This window comes from Artibeus jamaicensis, unplaced genomic scaffold (assembly GCF_021234435.1).
Source record: "Artibeus jamaicensis isolate MK-2021 breed Jamaican fruit bat unplaced genomic scaffold, CSHL_Jam_final contig_923, whole genome shotgun sequence".
Lineage (NCBI taxonomy): Eukaryota > Metazoa > Chordata > Mammalia > Chiroptera > Phyllostomidae > Artibeus > Artibeus jamaicensis.
Genome location: NW_026522014.1, coordinates 16,069,983 through 16,092,697, shown reverse-complemented (window position 1 = coordinate 16,092,697; position 22,715 = coordinate 16,069,983). Strand labels below are relative to the sequence as shown.

Below are 22,715 nucleotides of genomic sequence, written 5' to 3'. Positions count from 1 at the left end.
TAAGAGATTAGGAGAGTTTTTGCAGACAGAATGAGTACTTAGGCATGTCAAAACTGAGGAGTGAGGGTCCATCACCCCCTCTTTCTGTAGCCCCCCAAGTCCTTCCCTGAGGGTCTCTTTATGAAAGTGCCTGTCTTAGGTCATCCCTCCCTTGAGGAATCTTACCCATCATCAGCTAACCAGTCATCCATCAGGGGCCAAGCAAGGTGAAGTAAAAGCAGGCAGAGGTGGTGCCCTTGCCAGGGAGATAAGCTTCATCTCCTTAGTGGTTTATGATAGCAAGGTCTCTCACTCAGCCTTAGCCATGGGGAGTTACAGCTTCTGAAACCAGGCACGGCAGTTCTCAACATAGCAGCTTTACCCATAATAACGAAAAACTGGAAATAGTCAAATGCCCTTTAACAGTGAGTGGATCATCAATTTGTGATACATCCATACAGTAGATTCTTACAATTCAGCAATAAAAGGAATTCTATATACCTGCTAGCATAGTTGGATCTCAAAAAGCATTATACTAAGGGAAAGAAGCCATACACAAAAAGTTATATATTGTATAATTCCATTTTTATGACATTCTTAAAAAAAGAGACTATAGGGCACAGGTGGCAAACACAAGGCCTGTGGACTGAACCCAGCCCTCCACTTTGTTTTATCCAGCCTGGCACCTTGTTTCTACCCAGCAGCAGCACCGAGCTCTCAATTAACTGTTAGGGAGTAGTTACATTCATACAGTTCTAAGATTACATCTGGCCCTTTGAAGGCAATTACAAGGCTGATGTGGCCCCTGGTGAAAATGAGTTTGACACCCTTGCTATAGGGACAGAAATCAGATTATTGGTTGCCAGAGGCTGGGGATAGGGAGAGAGAATTGACTCTAATTGGAAACTTTGGGGTTTGATGGAAACAATTCTGTATCTTGATTGTGGTAGTGGTTATACAACTATATGAGGTCTGTCTGGAAAAAGTCCAGCCATTAATAATATAACAGAATAGCTTGGGCAACATCAATGTAACCTAGCAGCCAAGGAGAGTGGATTGAAATGCATGTGTGTGAACAATGACAACTTCACTGTACTAGTCAGTGGGGGCAGTAAACACTATTGAGTGAGCATGTGTACTGTGTGGCCATCACATTCAAAATGACTGAATGAGTAGAGCAATGAATCTGCATCAAATTTTGCATTAAGCTTGAATATTCTTCCACAGAAACTATTAGGCGATTTAGAAGGCTGCAGCTGTGGGCAACTGGTGATTACCAGTTTTCATCATGACAGTGTACCCACTCATGCATCATGTCTTGTGCGGAGTTTTTTGGTCCAACATCAAATCACCCAGGTGGCTCAGCACCACTACAGCCCAGATTTGGCACCCTGCAACTTCTGAATTTTCCCAAATCTAAAATCGACTTTGAAAGAGAAGAGATTTCAGAAGGTCGATGAGATTCAGGAAAATACGATGGGGCAGCTGACAGTGATTAGAAGAACTGTGTGAGGTCCCAAGGACTCTACTTTGAAGGGGACTGAGGCATCATTGTTCCGTGTACAGTGTTTCTTGTATCTTGTCTCTTCTTCAGTAAATGTCTCTATTTTTCATATTACATGGCTGGATAGTTTCTGGACAGAGCTCATATGTATACATTTGTCAAGATTCTTCTGTAAAAAGTGTAGTTTTCTATTATACCAAGCCTGACTTTAGAAAGAAAAGCAAGTGTAATTTATTTAAATTATGTTAGCTCCCATACTTTAGTATCATCATGAAAAGATTGGGTTTGGGTAAATGTGAGGTGAGTGCTATTAGTTCTGAGAGAAAGGGCAAATAAGAAAGCTGCTTAAATAGAAACACAAAACAGACTGATTGTTGTCTGAGGGGAGGATTTGGGAGATTGGGTGAAAAAGGTGAAAGTATTAAGCAGTACAATTTGGTAGTCAGAGAATAGCCACAGAGATGTAGATTACAGCCTAGGGAATGGATTAACAATATTGTAATAACCATGTATGGGCCAGGTGGGTACTTTGAAGCAGAGGTTTGGGGGCACTCTGTAAGTACATGATTTTCTAACTACTTTGCTTTACATCTGAAACTAATACAGAATGATATTAAATATAAACTTTAATCGAAAAATAAAAGCTGTTTGGTTACAGTAAGAGACATAAGTGATTATATTGGAGAAGAGGTGTATTAGATTTTCCAGAGGAACAAAACCAATAGGGGGTGTGTATTAATGTATGCCTGTCTAATTAAAAGGATTTATGTTAAGGAATTGGCTCATAGAATTGTGGCAGCTTGATAAGTACAATATCTGATAGGGGAGGCTAGAGACTCAGGAAAGAGTTGAAGTTTGATTTCAAAGTCATTCTGCTGGAGAAGCAGAAAGAGCTGATGTTGCAGATAAAGTCCAAGAATTGATGTTGCTCCAAAGGCAGTTTGCTAGAGAAATTTTTCTTGCTTGAGGGAGTTCAGCCTATTGTTCTATGCAGTAATAGAACAAACCAAATCAATTTGAACTGATTGGATTCAGCCCAGTGTGGAGGGCAATCTGCTGTACTCGAAGTTCACTAATTTAAAGGTAAATTTCACTCTAAAATAGTCTCACAGAAATATCCAGAATAATGTTTGACCAAATATCTGTGTCTCAGTTAAGTTGACACATAAAATTAACCACACAGGAGGGAATTTATTCACTGGAAAGGGACACAAAGAACCTGCTGAAGTGACAGAAATATTCAACAACTTAATTGGGGGAGATGACATGGGTGTGTACATTTATTAAAACTCAAGTTGTAAACTTAAAATCTTGCATTATATTGTATGTAAATTATACATAAGAAAAAATGCTAAAGGGACTCAGGGCGATGGTGTATTACTCATATGATGTCTCATACAGAGTATATGTATGTGAGAGCATAAATATGTGTGTGAGGGTGTGAGTGTATGTGTGTATAGGGGCTGGTAGATAAATGATATAGATTTTTGTTGCTGTGACATTTTCTTCCCCACTTGTTTCTCCTTTGTTCTTGAACCACCCACACCCATTATAAAGACTCACTGATACCTTCTCTCACCATCGTTTTAAGAATGCATTACTTTCTCCCTAATTCTTTAGAAGTGTGTGGGTTTCTTTATCTATTCTCTTATTTTCAAATGATTACTGACTAATGAGGCAATTATCTACCCATTACTAGAGAATAGAGAGTTAAGACATATGCTTATTCTTACTAAGTGACTAAAGAGATAGGAAGAAACTTAAATTGCATGATTTTTATTACTAAAAGCAATTTAAATGATGACATATATAGTTACCATTCTAGTCATCCCATTTTGAGTCAAGGAATTCTGCATATTTTTTACTCAAAGTCAATGTCATCAAAGGACAAGGCAATGAAATCTGGAAGCTTAGTAACTGGTCTTTCACAATACTTCCAAGGGTAAAGGAGCACCTTTTAAATATTAATGTAAGTGTTGAAAAGCAGCTTGGATTTCTATTTTTTAAAAATATAAGCTCTTAGTCAAACAAAAGGAGGCTAGGAAATCACCAAGTGAAAGTAACCTATATTTACAAAATCAATCTGTAGATTAAGGTATTTTATGCAAATATTGTGTAATCTCCTAAATTTTAAATGCACTAAAATATAAACTCTAATTAATTTAAATAATAAACACTATTATTGAACATGTTTTTAACATATGTGTTTTGTTTTTTTTTTTTTCAGATTCTCTGGTCAGGTGAGAGGGAATTGTTAAATCCAAAATCATTCTCTTTTTTTTAAGATTTTATTTATTTATTTATCTTTAGAGGGGAAGGAGAGCGGGAGAGAAACATTAATGTATAGTTGCCTTTCATGCATCCCCTGCTGGGAACTGGCCTGCAGGGAACCGGTCTGCAACCCAGGAATATGCCCTGACTGGGAATTGAACCGCGATCCTCTGGTTCACAGGCCTGTGCTCAATTCACTGAGCTACACCAGCCAGGGCCCAAAATCATTCTTGAGAATGATTATTTTGATGTAATCTGTTATTATTTTAATATTTGAAAGGTCAAAATGGCATTTATTTACTCTATTTAAAAATATACCCTAACATATGGAATAAGAATAGACAGTTAGAATTAGTATAGACACACCTAGTCCTAGCCTTTTACCTGTTTAGTTTTCCTGGGAGGAGACAGGACCCAGGCTGTAGCCATCTGTGTTATCAGCACTAATCTATGAAGGAACTTCTTTTTCTTATGAACCAGGCACCAGACTTCTGTTTTTCTGATTTAGGGACTGCATTTCAAAGCTCCTAGTGGTTTCCTTGAAGCACCACTATTCTGGAGGTAGAGGGAATATCCTCGATCCAATCCTCAAAGAGAGGTGTAATAGGGACTTAAAGCAGGAATCTCTTACATTTTTTTCCTTAATCTTTCCTTCCCATCTCTGCTATCTCTTACATTTTTTCCTTAATCTTTCCATCCTATCTCTGTTATCTCTTTATCCTCCATGGCCTGAGGGATTGGAGACCCAGAACAGGTTCTCAACACCACTTTTCATTCTTTGAGCCTGTGATACCCTTACACACACATATATATATACATTTCCTTTCACTTTTGCTATTCATCAGCACCGTAAGGTTTTTTTCCCCTTTTCCAAGCCTGAAAATATTGCCAAAATAAGCACAACATTTAGTGGTCTGGGGACAGATTTGGATGCATACCTGTAGAACTACATTTTTTTTAAAGATGATATAAAATTGGACCTGGGCAATGGAGAAAGGGATGTTTTCGACCTGAGAGAAAAAGAATAAGCAAATGTGATGCTTCAAAATGTGACAGTGCAGAAGGATTTTCTACTCCAGTAACCAAGAAGTAGAATGGAGGGATGCTGTGCCCAGCTGTCCTTGGTGGGACTGCCCACATGTGTTCCCTGCAGACAACAGAGGAGAGAGTTTGGTAGAGAGTTTGGAGAGAGTGAAGAAAGGATTTAGTCCTCGGACTAAAATGGAACCCCATGGACCATGTTAGGAATTTCTCTAGGGCAGTGGTGGAGATCCTCCAACTGTTTCATACATGTGCACAAATCTGCATGCATTTAGCTTTTGCTAAGAACAGGGAGGGTTTCAGTGACAGAAAAATGAGACTTGGCTGTGTTTTAAAAAAAGTATTTAATGTAGGCCTCTACATATAAGATGTTAGTCTTGATATAAAAAGTAACAAATTCAACCTTATTTTTAAACAATATGCAGAGAATTATTTTATTACTTTGATTTTAACTATAACAAATACACATTTTTTTATTGTTGTTCATGTAAAGTTGTCTCCATTCCCCACTCCATTTCCCCCCACTCCAACCATCCCCACCTCCCACCCCTGCTAACACCCCCCCTTGGTTTTGTCCATGTGTCCTTTAGTTTTTCCTGAAAACCCTTCCCCCTTTTCCTCCTATTATCCTCTCCCACCTCCCCTCTGATTACTGTCAGTTTGTTCTTAATTTCAATGTCTCTGGTTATAGTTTTCTTGTTTGTTTTGTTGATTAGGTTCCACTTATAGGTGAGATCATATGGTATTTTGTGTTTTACTGCCTGGCTTATTTCACGTAGCATAATGCTCTCCAGTTTTATCCATGCTGTCACAAAGGGTAGGAGCTCCTTCTTTCTTTCTGCTTTGTAGTATTCCATTGTGTACATTTTGAGTGCAGTATTTTCCCAGGGACAGGTTTGAGGGGCTCACAGAAGAGAGAATATCTTTGACTCACTCAGCACTTACTTGAGTGCCTGCACTCTGTATTGGGTATCAGGTACTAGCCTAGGTGTACCAACAAGCATAATCTGTAACTGCAGTCTTCTGATGCTAGTTTTCACTTTTTATGTAAACAGTTCTCATACTTTGGCAGGCATCGAAATTACTTAGCCTATTAAAACACAGATCACTGGGCCCAATTCCCAAAGTTTCTGTTTCAGAAGAGTTGGGTTAGAGATCAAAAAATCTTCATTTCTGACAAGATTTCATATGACACTGATGCTTCTAGTCTGTTGATTAGTCTCTGAGAACCACGTACGTATGGCTTATTTGGAATTTAGTACAGGGAAAAGTAGAAAAAAATTTGTTAATGGCAAAGTAAGGTTTTCTTAAGTGGATAATTATCTCTTATGACTTCAGTGATGGCTAGCATGTATTTTGTAGTCATAACAATGGAAAAATGGCATAGAAAATAGCAAAGCCCAATAAAGAAAGTTTCTCTTTCATCACTATAGTCTGAGAATTATTTTAGACCTAAGGCAATTCATTGGAAGAAGTCAAAACAGCACCAGGTTCTAAGTACTAAATAATATGCTAGACCACGAAAGTGCTAACAGATTACCAAGTTGAAAGCCAAGGTGCCATTTTTTAACTTTATTTTTATTATCAACACCATTACAGATGTTCCCATACTCCCTTTGCAGCCTACCACTGCTTTTAATTATGATAAAATATTCATATATAAAGTACTAGATAAAAAGGAGATATCATGTATCTTTTAGATAGGTTTATTTTGATAAAATTAAAAGCATCATCATTGACATAGTTTAAAAATTCACAGCTTTAGTTTTGTCTGGCCAAATATTTTGATGAAGTTAGAATTTAGTCTAAAAGTCATGGATTGGCAAGAACAATGTGGTGTGTGAAACCAGATTGGGAGTTTTATCCAATTTGGATAGAAGTTTGTAGTGACTTTCAGAGTTGGCATTAGAATTCTCTTAGACTAACTTCTTTCCTTAATGCTAAATTTCTATCACCTGTACCTGGCCAGTCCCCAAGTTCTCTCACATCTTCCTTGCAGCAATAGCTCATATTTTATCATTTTGTACTTTTGTCTAGATCTTTACTTTCTCATAAAAATTCTCTAAGCTCATTTGACTCCTTTTCATCACAATTTCAAAAGTCCCCTTATTGAACCTTAGACCAATCCAAAACCTTCCCAACATAAACATTTCTCTCTGTATTGGCTGCTTTTCCCTGATAAATATGTGAATCTCTCCCATTCAAAAAACTGTTTAACAAATTTCCTCTTGTTAAATAGTAAGGTTGTTAACCAGTCTTAGATTTGGTATCATATCCTGCTCACTCTTTTTCTTAATGAATTTAAGAGCTATGATTATGACACATTTATGGATGGGATATATCCATCTAGTACAATGATTGTTTAAATCGACATGGAAAATGTTTAAAATGTTTTTGAATAAAAATATCTTTATAGCAGACTGTATAGCATATGTAATTAATAGTTACAAACAGATATCTATGTGGCTAGCTAGCTGTGGCAAGGTCCACTCTAGGTGGTTGGTTTGGACTGGTATGTATTTTAGGATATTTTACAGTAAATATGCATCATCAGCACATTAAGAGTTATAAAGAACAACAGAATAAAATGAAAATATGTCTATTTGAAAGTGCTTACTAATTGAAAGTGGGATTTTGAATTTTTTTCTGCCTTTGTATACTTCCATTTTTTTTATTCTAGTAACTAGTGTTTAAATTTAGTATTAAGTTGCATTTAGTACCCCTAAATATTTGATAGTTTTAAATATTATTTACATTTTGTATTATAGGATATAAAATTAATGTTTATATAAGATTACATTTAGTTTATGGAAATATATGCCAGACCATATATAATTTCAGTAATATTACTTTTCTGTGCAAAAATTTTAGGTTTTTTTTTTTTCCTAGTAACCAAATTTCAAAATTCTTAGCCCGGAAATCAAGCACTCCAAAACTTAGGACCTATATGTTCTTGCCTTTCATTATCAATGTTTTATCTCAATAATATTTCAATGTTCTTGGACGGAATCCCCATTCTTTTCTGCTTCACTATTTTCCTACCTCTACTTGACCTCACCTTTCAGCATGTCCCCACTCATTTTTCCTCCAAGGCCTCAGTTCCTAACTGATCTGTGCCTCATTTTTCTTATTGGAAAAGTTGAGGAAAATGGTATTTAGTATTGCTAAGAAATTCAATGAGACAATTATATAAAAATACAGATAATCTGATATAACATCAAATGTAGTGGTTTAGCTAAAAAGAAATTATTTTCCTACCATGGATGTCTTGAGGTGAACATTTGAGGGCTGAAAGGGAAGCTCTGACAATTTCAGCACAGAACTTCCTTTGCTAAGATGTGCTCCAGTTGTCCCAGACAACAAAAAGAGGGAAAAAAGGAAGTAAGACCTGGGGTTGAATCTAGATGACCAACTCCCATGCCACTGACCAACATTTAGTCCTGTAATCATAGCTGCAAAGGAGTCAGGGTAGTAGTTAAGTCTCGGCTGTGTGCTCTAGTGAAATTTAGAGGGAGGCTCTAAGTTTCTTTATTAAAATAAAGGGGAAGGAAAGAAAACAATATTAGTAATGAAATCAAGATTCTGACCCTCAAAGACCCAATTTCAATGAATTCCAAAATGAAGACCTTGAGAGACCTGCTGATAGCTTCCCTAGAGCAACTCTTCTATCTATAGATTTGCTACACATACTTTTCCTTCAAACTGTTAAAACTCCTAAAGGACAGGGTATCTGTCTACATGTCTTACTTAAATTTTAATATGTCCTCTCATCTGTTTTTCTCTACCCTCTAGGTTAAATAAAGAAAAATCACATCATAGGGGTATTCCACAAATTTTAATAGTTTAAATATGTCTCTAGAGAATGTGTGATTGAAGTTTATAAACACGTTAGATTGTTATCAAGGTGCTTATAGAAGTGTCTGGCTGGTATAAAAAGCCCAATTTACAATTTACCTTTTAGCTACTTTTTCAGTTTTTTGTGATTAGGATATTCATTCTGCTTCCGTCATTGAGCAGCAATCAAAAGGCAAATAGAATAATTAGGATGGCCCCACACCTTGTTATTGGCCCTATAACTTTCTAGAAATAGTAGTTTTTGGAATTATGTAATGTCCTCTACCAATGACAATATACGGATGTCATTACTTTTCCTCATGTGGCAACGTGCTGTCGCCTGGCATCTCTGAGGATCATGGAAAACACAATGGTAAATCAAGGAGAATTCTTAGATTTTTGCATTTTTATTTTAAAACAAGATTTTATAGTGATTAACACCTACTTTTAAACAGAATGATGCATTAATTAAATGCCTTGTCATAACTATTATAAGCTTCATTAGAAAAATAAACATCTCACAACTACAGCATCAGCTCTTTAATAAATACATAATACAGCAGTTAGTAGTCAGTCAGAATTATTTGAACAGTTTTGTGGTATATTATATTAAATCGTCATATCCCCCAATCTTCTGTGTCCTTTAAGGAGGTTTAATTCTATATATAATTCAAAGCCAGAAATAACAAGACACTTGTTTAATGAGAATTTGTTTCTTAGAGCTATTTTATATTCAAATATTTCAATTTAAAAATACACACTATGTTAAAAAATTTTTTACAAAGGCAAAACTTGTTAAATGAAACAAATAAGTAATTTGTTTTACTTAATAACAAATATTACTGATAATTTTAAAACATTTCTAAAACTTTTTTCAGAGGTTTAAAAATGAAGTAGCTGGTAAGTGTAAAATTATTTTAAAGTTATGTTAAATAGACACAAAATGAGTTGCTATATTAATATGTGCACATTTATATTTTATTATAATTTAGAATTAAAATACTTTATATTCAACATTCTTAATAAAATTTATGTACCATACTTGTCATTGTGTGGAATTCTTATCAAAATCACATTTATCTGTGTACAGTGTAAAGTTAGTAAAAGTTCTTTATGTAAATCACATTTTCCTTTCTTGGTGGCTGCAGTTTTTTATTTTTTTAACTGTTGAGTTAAATAATTTTAACTGGAGTTGGTTGTAGAGGTTAGAAACCTGATTAATAGAGTTAGCTTACAAAGATAAGTTTTATGCAGGAGGGTATTTCAGGTAGATAAAAGAGTAGTGTTGTTACTCAGGTATTTCATTAGCAGCTGCCCAGATAGCTGAACAGTTGCTTCATATATTTAAAATAACTTAAATATGCAGTTTTATGACACTTATTACATGGGCTTGAAGGTAAATTTAGCAAAGCCAAAGAAGAAAAATCAATCAAAAGAACAGACATGTTAAAGAAGAATAAAAAAAGTAGAAGGGCTCAAAGAGAAAGTTCTTTTTCCAATAGCACTAATGGCTGTATCATATTTTCTCCTGTCACTGAACTAACATGTGCAATGTGCTGCAAAATCTAACTCTGATGTTTCCGTGTAGTATTCTTCCACTTAATTCTGTTTAACAGCAAGACCATAATATAAAAGTATTCTTTACAAAGGGATAGAAATAAAAAGTTGTCAACAAAACTCATTCTTGTCAGTTAAAGTAGGGTTTGCAAAAATCATAGCCACTAGCATAAACAGGAGGCCAAAAGCTTTCAAAACATAAGGTCTGCAGGGCATGAGCTCATAATCAGACAGGCTCCATGTTGAATCATATGTGATTCAGTTGTACTGAAAACTGGCTCGTATGTTATCATAAATGACTTCTCAAATATTTGTAAGAAGGAAATGTCCCTATGTCCATGAACATTTAGTTAAAAATTAGTGTAGTATTTATTTAAGCACAACTTTCAACACTGCATCTAACACACCAACAATTGCAAGATACAGCACAATTTCTGAGATGTTATATTGAAAAAGTAGATTTCTCAGAATCAATGAAATATGAACATATAAGCAGTTACCCATAGTGCATTTTCCTTGGAGGAATCATTAAAGAGAAATGATCCGAAAGCTAGTTCTACTTTTCTATGAAAAGAAATACATTTCAATTTGCATTTCATGAAATGGATTTTTTTAAGATCAATATTGATAAGGACCATTATAAAATGTTAAGCACAAATAAAACAGAATACAGTATGCACATGCTTGAACTCCCAAGTAGCTGTATTTCACTTGAAACTGTTATTAAAGTAATGTCTCCAATCCTTTAAAACTGAATCTCTAACAGTTGTGAAAATTTAAAAAAATTAATGGATCTGTCTTTGTTCAGGTGCATAGATTCAAATGAGTTTTAAAATCATTAAGGGATGTTTGGAAATGAAGAACTTTATTACACCATTACATTTGTTATTTTTCAGAATTAGGCTTATTGAGTTTCAAGTTTTAGTGTAATCCCTTAGGAAAACCGAGTAGAAAAAAACAGGAGTAAGGAACGGAAGTAAAAGCCATCAAGTCTAATTTGCTACACCAGGTACCCAGAGGAGTGTAATTCTATGGAGAAAAATTTTCATAGTTCTTCATAAAAATGTTTCAGTGTCTAATGGATGCCTGTTGTCATCATAAGAGTATCTTCAATGGGGATTGAGTATATATTAAGAAATATTTGGAATTTATTCTTTAGTAAAGTATTGCATGTGATGCATGCACTAATTTTAATTTGATGTTTGAAAAATCTGTAGAAAAATCTATTTTTTTAATTCAAGTTTATAAAATCTTTATTAACCTAAGCTATGTTGAACATTTAACATATAATCAGGTTTTTAGTGAATTTCTGAGTCCTGCAGAGAATACAAAATCATAAATATTAACAAATTTTGTAAAAGATATCAAATGCTTATAAATGCACATGCACTGCAGTGTAAAGATGCCCCAGAGAAACAAAAGACGTACAATTATATTGTAGTGTATGGATCGCATGTTTCTAAGTCATTATATACTTATGGGTGCAGAAGTGCTGTCGTACCAAAAGTGTTCAAGTTATTAACTTTGTTAACCATTTAAAATTCATGACTTGTGTTTACTATCAGTGAATCTCAAAAGGCTCCTGTGGACATATTGAAAATTGCCTCTATTTACAGATATTATTTCATCTAATAATACCCTGTTTTCCCTTACCTTTTAATTAATTCTAACTAGTCAAATACTAATTCTCTTCTCACAAACCACTACATAGGAACATACCGATTATTCAAGTAAAATATAAGCTCTAAAATCTTTAAGAATTAGATCCTTAAGTAAAACAGGAAAGCACGTAGCAAGCATAACTTCAGTCACCATCCAGCGCTGAACTGCCCATCAGGGAGTTTGTCCCTTCCTGTGACTGCAGCCTCGGTTCCTTACGAATTAGTGCAAACTAGTGAGAGTGTAAAAAGTATAAACCCTGGACTTTTAAGGGTTTCATTTTATTTTGCTCTTTTGGATAGATCATTCATTCCACATGAAAATCATTTTATGAACATCATAATGTTCATTTTTAAATTGTCAGCCTTTTAATGAATGGATTTCCCCCACTTTTTCCTTTTGGGGGTCTGTCAGGTATCCGTTTGTTTTCCTTTTTTAAAGGATGCGGTGTGTGAGGCAGATTGCAAAATGTGATTTTTACGTTATCCTTCACGGTCAAGGGTATGTTACACAAGTGAGTCACAGTACTGAATTATGTCAGTGTCCCCAGTCTCTCATTTGGGGAAGGAAATACAGTTTAACTTAAGAGTCATAATTGCTTGGCTGTAGGGGACAGCTAATGGAGATGCTGTGTTTGTTGGCTCCGGAACAACTTATTATGTTTTAATATGCTCTTCAGGGTAGAATATGGGGTGCGGAGTTAGTCTTCATTGAAATGCACTTTGATTAATTCAAGTGCTGAAATGTTAATTATAAGAAGACATTGTTGTCAGAGACAAAGCTCAGCACCACACAGGATGGCTGGACTGAGTCTGTGGGCTGCGGTAATTGTGAAGAAGTTTCCACTGTGGCAGATGAAAGCTCATGACCTCTGGGTCAGTCTCTCGGGTTGAGCTCTGCACAGGCTAAGGCGTGAACAGATTTCCCTGTAGTTAGTACTTAGAAGCTGATTAGCAGGAAAGATTGGAAGCCAATCAGGGCCAGTTCAGTTTGAATGATTCTTTTCTGCTTTGCTTTGACATTTTCTCATGCTCATATACTTAAGACTTTAGTAAATCACATTTAAAGACACTTGCCAATTGGATATTTTAAAGACTCAAGAGGTAGCATGATATTGTGCAATAAACCATAGCCTGTCAATAAGAGAAGTTTTCTTCAAATGCTGCCATGTAATCATGGGGATGGTTTTTGAGAAATCATTTAAACCTTCTGAGCCTTGATTGCCTGACTAACCAAAAGGATGAATTATCTTATTTCTAAGATATTGTCTGTCTTCCTCCAATTGCATACTTTTAGAATTCTGGCAGTGAAGTTGATGTGATACAGGGAAGGAATGTCCATAGGCTTCATCAAAAAGCAAAAATAATATAGCTTAATATAGCATTTAATTTGAAAATGCTGATATCTACTTGGAGTAAATATCTGAGAAAAGTGTGGCACTTTGCTTGAGGCAGAGTTTCTAAATATCTTGTGCATTTTAACCTGATGATTAGACAAATTAAATGGTGAAACAGTCCATCCAGTTGACCAGGTAAGATATAAAACTCCACATCTGCAAACAACAAAGCTGTTTAGATTTTGATGTTACTTTACAGTGTTCCTTATTAAACATTCAGCTTTTAAAACCAGTATTCTAATAAAGTGACATTATATTAAGTTTTTATGGCAGTAGTAATTTAGCACTTATTTAATCCAGTCATCTGTGACATATATAAACTTATCCTGTAAGAAAGAAAACCAAACTATGAAAGCAAAGAGGTGAGAACGTTGGAATTAGTATCCATTTTGTAAAAAAAACAAAAACAAAAAACAAACACACATGCATAAAACGAAACAGTTTCAAAAGCAGTATCCCTCAAGATGAAGGTTTCACCTGTTCAGCTCTTGAAAGAGTGAAACACTAACCATTTATTCATCTAGCTATTCTTGTCTGTTCACTGCCAAATGTTGAAGTGTTTGGCAACATTACTGTAATTGCCTTATTACTTGTTTCATTTGTACGTTCTAGGCAGGGATTACTGTACCCTTGCAGCGACACGATGCCAAAACTCTCAAAAGCATTGTGTCTCTCTGGGAAGCATAGGAATGGCAGGTACCTGTAAAGTGTAATCAGTGCTCTTCAGAGGATCTACATTCTATGCTGATCTAAATAAGTTATATATTACAGTAAAGTGCTACAATGACACTAGTCTCAAACAGTAGTAAGACACATGTTTCTCGGAGAAAGTCAGCAGCGATGTGAGTCACATGATGATGAGGATGCTTGTCAGTCTTCATTCGAGTGAAAACCAGCAACTAGCACGATCTAGAAATATTTGTCTCCTCCTGTGACTTCTACAACTATAATTTTTAGGAGCAATTATTAAAAATCCAGTTTCCCATAAAGTACTTTTTAAAATCGTTTTTAGAAGTTGCACCTGAAAGTTTCATGAGCATTTAATTTGCTGATATCCATCTTTATTTCTTCAGGTTTCTCGCGTCGGTAGGTTACTGCTCTTGTGCAAACACTTTGCAGAATCAACTTGTCCTTGATGGAGAAGAAATATTATCATTAATTATCATACATATTGCAAGTAGGCAATCACATACTGTTAGTAATTCTTTTTTTAGATTTCACTGACCTTTTTTGAGGCCGACACCCTGTAATCTGCCGAGGACTTTATTTTGTTACTATTCCATTGTAGTATCACCTGTCTAATGATAAGGACTTTAAGCAACCCAATCAAGAATGTAACTATGAAAATGATGAAAAATATCCTCAAGTAGCTTGGGCTAGAGAAGCATTCTGTAATGAAGCAAACCAATAAATAGGTTAAAAACTGGAATGAGCAAATCAAAGGATCCCAACACGTAAACATCCCAATTAATAGGACCAGAGACATTTGCAAATCTACATTTCAAAAACAGAGGGCTGCCATTGCTATTGATTCAAAGAGTAACTCTAGAATTTTTATTACACATATATTATTAAAATATTTCAACATAAAACTCCTCTTTGTAGAATAATCACAATGTAGGTATTTAATAAGAGTTTTTTTTTTTGTTTTTTTTTTTTTGCAGCTTGATTCTGTAGTAGTACTAACTGGAATAGGTCCAAATCCCTTAACCAAATATAACTATATCCATTACACAGAGAGGGACAGGTCTCATGGTGTATACCCTTGATCCCTAGTGGAAAACAGGATTAAAAAATTACTTATCAGCTCTCCTCATTAGTTTATGTTTCTCTTGTTGTGCTTGCTCTCCATTTGTTGCACACCAGTAATGGAAGGTAAAGTAAACATCTGCTGAAGCTAACATCAGGACTGTTCTAACAGAAGAATAAATATTTCCCGTGAAATTGCAGTGCAGCGTTTTCATGAGTGTTGCACATGGCCTCTCCAGGAAGAGGAGTGGCCAATTCAGGACATTGTACAAATCGCTTTCCTCATTTTTTATTTATTTATTTTTACCTGTCTGTTAACCAAATCCTTTTTTGCATCTAAATATTCTACTTGCATTTTTTCAAAACTAAATAACTGCTAGCTGGAAAAGGATACGCCACACGGAGAGGAGGGGCATCCTCGGTCTCTGTTTTAGCACTAGACTTTTGGCAAACTCTAGTTGGAAACTCTACAGACTCTGTGGCTGCCAGGGGTATTATCCAAATCTAAGAGGAACATGGTTGCACAATATGCAAGTATTCCACAGAACTTACCAGCTGTCCCAGACTCAAAAAATTACCTCCTGGCCTAAAGAGGCATCTGTGTTTTGCCTGTTCTCCAGACTTTGGGGACTTCACCTAAATGTCTGAAGGTCTCCCTGAGAGGGCCTTTCAGGAGGGGACCTGCCAAGATTTAGAAAAGCAATCACCCAATCGTGAGTGATTTGTGTCTGAATTATCAGGGATGATCAAGCATGCTCCTGAATATGCCAAGAACTCAGTAATAAGGGCAAGGGCTCATCTCCAAGTGGGAAGACAGAGCCCAGTTTTCTTTTGGTCAATAATAAGATTCCTTGAAAGAAAGGCTAATGATAGGCCGATGGACTACTAATTGGAATAGAAGCACCAAACACAAAATGCAAGTTTTCCTTTGATATAGGTCTCTCACACACAGAGAATCCATGATGCTCTCTTCAAAGGCGATGCCCTTGGAGTCACTCACAGTGACCTTAAAGTTTGTGACATGCACGCCTTTTATTCTGACAGACTGTCATTTCCCTTGGATGACTCAGAACTACTCATTCAGCTAAGATCTTTATAGGGGGCATGTAGCTTGATCCCACTTACTGGCTCCTCGCCTAACAGAAGCTTAGCCAGAAAGAGCAAAGAGCACCCTTTAAGTGTGATTGAGTGGATAGATAATAGAGGTGGCTAACAAATGCCCTTTCCCTCTCCTTGCACAATAGTTGTGAAGAGGAGGGGAGTCCCCTAGCTACTGATAACATTTCACCAACATTTCTAGTAGGTTAGGATGGAGGACATTTTCAGGGCCCAAATCTGCATGCCTTGGCCACGACTATCTTATTAGTTCAGGTCAAGCAAAGGCTTTTTCTAAGGAGCTTTAATGGAACACTCTTTGTAACCACGCTTAGGTCATAGTAGGTTTATTTACTTAACATAATAGATGACATGTTGACAGAAAGGGCTCTATTTATTAGAAAAGGCACTTGGCTTTCTGGAGCGATTGCTACAGCCACAGCTGGCAGTGCATGGGCTCTTTGCAGAGCCCAGTTCATTAGGGGCTAATGTCAGTATAGATTTGAGGGAAGAGGCAAACAATACCCTGGAGAAAGTTTATTTTTTGTGCACTGTATCTAAAGGTGGAATTATTTTTACAGGTGAATGTTTGCAGTGAAGAAGTAATTTTAAATTCATGTGTATCTTAACACCTGAGCAAGGTGGCGTGCTGGCTTTTGGGTTCTCATGAATGAAATGGTCTTTGAACTCTACTTTCACATGTTTCCCTCGTTGATGTGTCAGTTTTTAAATTTTCATAATTCTTTCAAATGTTGACTAGCTCATTTAACTGCACACAACTCTCAGATTGGTGTTACCGCCTCTTCTTTACAGATGAAAAAACGGAGGCGCAGGGAAATATTGGAAGAGGCTGATAGTGTCAAGGGGCATGTCTTAGGCCAAGGTCTTCCGACTGAAAGTTCCATACCCTTCCCATTATGCCACTTTCATAATCATTCACCCTATATTGATACAGAATCAAAAGTACCATGAAGGAATGGCCCTTTTGAAGTTACGCATCTGGCAAAAACACATCATTGCTACTTAGAATTTTTTGGCTTCACCTGAAATATGAAAATGTTTGACACAAAGGTTATAACTGAAACCAGCTTGAGTTATGAAGGGTAATTATAGTTCCATAGATGTTGTTTCTAATGGTGAAATGGACTCCACACAGGAAACGCCTTGACCCACTGAGGTCTCTCTAGAAAATATGTTCGCTGTACTTCCATGAAGGTGCACAGCAAGGGGACTGAGCTGGGTAGCTGAGATCTGAAATCTAACAGTTCAGCCAACAGTGGCAAACACACTCAGCTGGTTTTATAGAGTCCCATCTCGGGGAGATCGAAAACACTGAAGCAGTGAGTCCATTCTTTAGGATGGCTGGCCAGGACCCTTATTGGGGAACATGATTCTCTACAGATAAGTTCTCAGTGCTTTGGTTATTAAGCTTTGGTGTACCTGATGTTTGGTCCATGTAATGTTCCATGAAAGCACATGAGGATTTACACCGATCAAGTATTGCTTGAGACAGATTGTGGGGGTGAAGGCATTGCACGCAATTCCTGTAAGGGGAAACAGAAGTGAAATCACACAATCTTTGCAAAGGTTATAGCCTGGAGTATTTTCTATAAGAAATAAAATAAGATAGAATGCTGCTTTAGAACAGCAGCCTTGTGGAACTGGGAAAGAAAGCTGTGACACTCATTTGTAATCCTGGCTGAATTTAATACCATGGCAAATTTACTTTCTAAGCATTTAAAATAGTTTAATGATGTATAAAATAAAAATAATGATTTTTCTGCTTATGTTTTCATCTACAATTTTATGGTTTCGAGTCCTACATTTGAGTTTTTAATCTATTTTATGTTTATTTTTGTATATGGTGTGAGAAGGTGGTCTAGCTTCATTTTTTGCACATATCTGTCCAATTTTCCCACCAACATTTATTGACTAGCTTTGTTTACCTTATTGTATACTCTTGCCTCCTCTGTCATATATTAATTGACCATAAAGGCATGGGTTTATTTCTGGGCTCTTTAGTCTGTTCCATCGTTCTGTGTGTCTGTGTCTATGCCAGTACCATTCCTGTTTTGATTACCATAGCCTTGTAGGATAGTTCAATGTCAGGTAGCATGACACCTCTGACTTTGTTCTTCTTTCTCAAGATTGCTATGGCTATTTGTGGTTTTGGGGGTTTCCTAAAAATTTTTGGACTATTTTTTTTGGTTCTGTGAAAAATGAACTTTGATAGGAATTGCCTTGAATCTGTAGATTGTTTTGGGTAGTATGGGCATTTTAATAATGTAAATTCCTATCCATGAGCAGGGTATATGCTTCCTTTATTTGTATCTTCTTCCCTTTTTTCTCTCTTGACAGCCATAATTTGCCAAGTACAGGTCTTTTATACCTCCTTTGTTAAATTTATCCCTAGGTATTTTAATTTTTTTGATGTGACTGTAAGTGGGATTATCTTCTTAGTTTCCCTTTCTGATAGTTCATTGTTGGTATATAAAAATGCAACTGATTTCTGACCTAGAGGGTAGAGTATTATGTTAAATAAATCAGTCAGATAAAGACAAATACCATCTAATTTCACTTATATGTGGAATCTAAAGAACAAAACAAACTGGGATTATATCCTAAGAATCCTAAAACATCAATATCAAAGAACCTATGCACCACAATGTTCATAGCAGCACAATTTACAATAGCCAAGAGTTGGAAGCAACCTAGGTGCCCATCAGTAAATGAATGGATCAAAAAATTGTGGTACATATACACAATGGAATTCTATGCTGCAGAGAGAAAGAAGGCGCTACTACCATTTGCGACAACATGGATGGAACTGGAAAGCATTATGCTGAGTGAAATAGGCCAGGTGCTGAAAGACAAATACCATATGATCTCACCTTTAACAGGAAGCTAAACCAAAAAACAAAGACACTGAAATAGAGAACAAGGGGATAGTGACCAGAGGGGGAGAAGGAAGGGAAGTTAAGGGGAAAAAGGGGGAGGGATTTGGAGGAACAAATAGGAAGGACACAGGGACGAGAACTAAGGGGGGGGTGGAAATGGGAGGGAGGTGGGGAGCAAGGGGCGGGGGAGGCTGGGATGGGAAAAATTGACAAAAAACTGTACTTGAAAAATAACTAAATAAAATTAAAAAAAAAAACAAAAAACAAACAAACAAAACAGAAACAGACTCAAAGATACAGAGAACAGACTGATGGTTGCCAGAAGGGCAGGGAATTGGGGGACCGGGTGAAAAAAGTGATGGGATTAAGAAGTACTGATTGGTTGTCACAAAATAGTCACAGGGATGTAAAATAAAGTACAGCACAGGGAATATAGTCAGTATTACTGCAATAACTATGTATGTGCCATATAAATGCTGGAAATATCAGGGGAAACACTTTGTAAAGTATACGATTATCTAATCACTATGTTATATACCAGAAACTAACACAAAATAATATAGAAAGTAAATTGTAATTGAAAAATAAAATTTAAAAAATGACTTCTACCTTGAGAGGCAAGTCTACAGGAAATAGATAATGTTCTCACCACAAACACATACAAATAGCATAGATGCTTTAGAAGATGAATATTTAGACATTGTCAAAAAAGTTTAACAATTGACTACACAGTTCAGCACTATCATTATGTTTAAGTACTGTGTTTCTATGAGAGTTAAAGAATTGGCTATGCATACTTTAAAAAATTTTATTTGCACTACCAATCCAAAGAGGTGAAGGTCCTAGAAATGTGAATAGAACCAATTGGAAGGCACAGCGATGTTTGGAGTAGTGGTCGTATTAGAGCAGGACTCAGACTGTCACTGGGACATTAACTAACCATTGGCACAGAACCATGATGCTGCTTCACTTAACATAGCACCTTTCATTTACCCATCATTCATTTCTACAGGGCTTCATAACCAGCATCGTTCTTTATCTTTAATAAAAATAAAGCAATGATAATAGCTAACATTTCTGTTAGATGATAACTGTGTACTAAGTATAAGTTGTTTTTAACCTGGAACATCTAATTTAATTATCTCACAGAACTATAGCAAGGTATTATTATTATCCTCTGCTTTTGATATCAGAAATATTAACAGAGAATATTCTCAGAAAATTCTTAGAGAATTTCAACCACTTGCCCCGATCAAATAGCTAAGTAAGAGTAAGCTGGACAGGCAGTCCCTAAATCCTCATATTGGAAACCTTAAACTTGCATGAGGTTATGTGCCAATTATATATATCAATAAAGCTGGCAAAAACCCAATGAACCTTTATGAATACTGAATATTATTCTTTAAAAAAAAAAATAGGGCCCTGGCTGGTGTAGCTCAGTGGATTGAGCGCAGTCCTGTGAACCAGAGGATCACAGTTTCATTCCCAGTCAGGCCTGCGTTGCAGGCCAGTTCACTGCAGGCCAGTTCCCAGCAGGGGACGCACTAGAGGCAACCACACATAGAAAAAAAAGGAACCCCCCCCCCCCCCCAACCAAAACTAAGTCACAAAAGCAGAGGCAGTGAATGCCTGGATAAATTCTGATACTTCCACAGCTATCTAGTGGTCAAAGATTGGAATCGAAGCCTGAAAATTCCCCAATTCCCCATTCAGTTTTTTTTAGCATGATGATAACACTTTATTTGGATGAGAACATCCAGCACTTTGAAGATTATGGAAGGCAGACTAAAAAAGGACCGACACGGTTGTTATGAAGGGACTATTTAAGCCTGTTTGGAGTCAGAAAACACATACCAGTTTTCATTGCAGGCTGTGTGACACGTGGGGCAGTGTTCACAGAAGCGGCCGATGCTCCTGGGATCGGTGCACTCGCACCTGCCGCATACACACGTGCCTCTTCCACTACACACTTGGCCCTTGGGGTTGATGCAGTGCTGGGCTGATGCTGATGGGCACTGGCACCGATCTCCTTCCCAGCCACTGAAGCACTGGCATCTGCCCACTTCACATTCTCCATGCCCTGTGACAGAGACACTCCAGGACCTAAGTTATTGGGGTCACCGCACTGAAGCATTTCCAAACGTGAATTCCCCTCCCGTCTCTATGGAAACACACGGACAGTCCAGTGAATGGAAATAGCATCACTTTCTGTTTCTCTGACATAAACAAGCCAGGATGTAGGAATGTCTATTTTCAAAGCTGTTCTACTGTAGATAATCTCCTGACGCTATTGTGTCGTGCTGACAAGCGTGAGGTCACCTGGCCACACTGCCTGCCTGACTACTTGAAGGTCGCTGTACATTCAATTTTAAATAAAAAACATGAATATAAAGTTAAAAAGACTGAAGTAATGTTAATTGCCTGACTTGAAAACAGGGTTATCTTGTTAATAGCTTCCATAATTTATTCTGTCTGTCTCTCCTTATTGCCAAGGGCCTGGGATCAATTTGAAGGTCCATGAAGCAGACCCTTCTAGTGCTTCAGTTCTGTGAGTGCCATGTTTAAAGATACGATCTCCAAGGAAGTCAGACTAATTTTTTCACATCCTCAGGGCATTATGTATCGAGCAGGTTGGCAGGGCCTGTTAAAAGTAAGCTGGGCACTATTATTACAGGGCAAGGAGAGCAAGCAAGGCAGTAGAATGTGCGTGTTGGTGTCGGGTGCAGACAAGTAAGTTGAGGAAAAGCACTGGCTGTATGTAGTTACTTTGAAACTGCACAAGTGTCCAAAATTGAATATGATAATGAGAACCAGAGGGGTATATTTTACAGGGTTATATAGTGCTTCTCAAACTTATTTAGCCACAAACTTCTCCCTCCTGCCTTCCCTCCCTCCCTCCCTCCCTCCCCTTGCCTCCTTCCTCCTCCCTTTACTGCAGAGCCCCTCCCAAGCTTCCTGTTCCATAGAGTCTACTGTTGGATCCGCTCTGTGTGCTAAGCGTAAAGCTAATGAGGTCCAGGCCAAACAAGCGCCTGCCAGGCCCTGTTCCCTGTAAGCAGGCTGCACAAGTAACTCTAGGCAGTCGACCTGTGAACATGTGTTTTTATTCTCCAAGGAGACTAGTGAAGAAAATGCTTGTCAGCCTACAGTTTGCACTTATAATTTATGCACAAATAATTCAAAGCAGGTTCTCAACTGCCTGTGTCAGTAGTATCACAGTTATATAGAAGAGTGCCGCTGCAGTGATTTTTGATATTTGCCATAAACAGAGACTGGAATTTTCAAGACATTGACAGTTGTGGGAAATGATCTCAGAATTTTTTTCTTTTCTCTGTCCCAAATAGGATTAACTCTAAAAGATTAGCACATAATTACTGGTTTCTTCTAAAGTCATCTATAGTCCATTCTACCTATGATTAGCAGGTTGAGCTGAATAAATGTTTAAAATATAAAATATTTTGTGTATATAACAGAATAAAAAGGCAATTTGTCATTACATATTTGTGTAATATAGGACAAATTCTTAGCTTACACAAGGATAGTAATGTATTTTATATAGTTTTTTACTTTCCATATGCTTATAACAGTAAAATATTTATCAGTAATTTAACTGATGTTTACCTATCAAGTGCAAAGACTAAAAATGTGTTTTAACAACAATGGCACAGAAAAATTAATTAATTTAAAAACAATGATTTATATTAGTTTTTAAATGCTGCAGATTTTCTGGATT

The 22,715-nt window shown here is 36.7% G+C and overlaps 1 protein-coding gene across 7 annotated transcripts in view; it reads right to left on the bottom strand.

The window, feature by feature from the left end:
• Positions 1-7,721: 7,721 nt before the first annotated feature.
• Positions 7,722-22,715, bottom strand: part of ITGB8 (integrin subunit beta 8) — an 83,990-nt gene continuing 68,996 nt past the window's right edge. For all 7 annotated transcript variants that reach the window (XM_037163890.2, XM_037163894.2, XM_037163893.2 and 4 more), the window contains 4 exons: positions 20,837-21,062; positions 17,526-17,629; positions 14,467-14,630; positions 7,722-14,372 (listed from right to left, as the gene is read on the bottom strand). In XM_037163890.2, the coding sequence (XP_037019785.2) occupies positions 14,250-14,372; positions 14,467-14,630; positions 17,526-17,629; positions 20,837-21,062 (617 nt within the window). In that variant the 3' untranslated portion in view covers positions 7,722-14,249. The remainder of the gene's footprint in view (positions 14,373-14,466; positions 14,631-17,525; positions 17,630-20,836; positions 21,063-22,715) is intronic.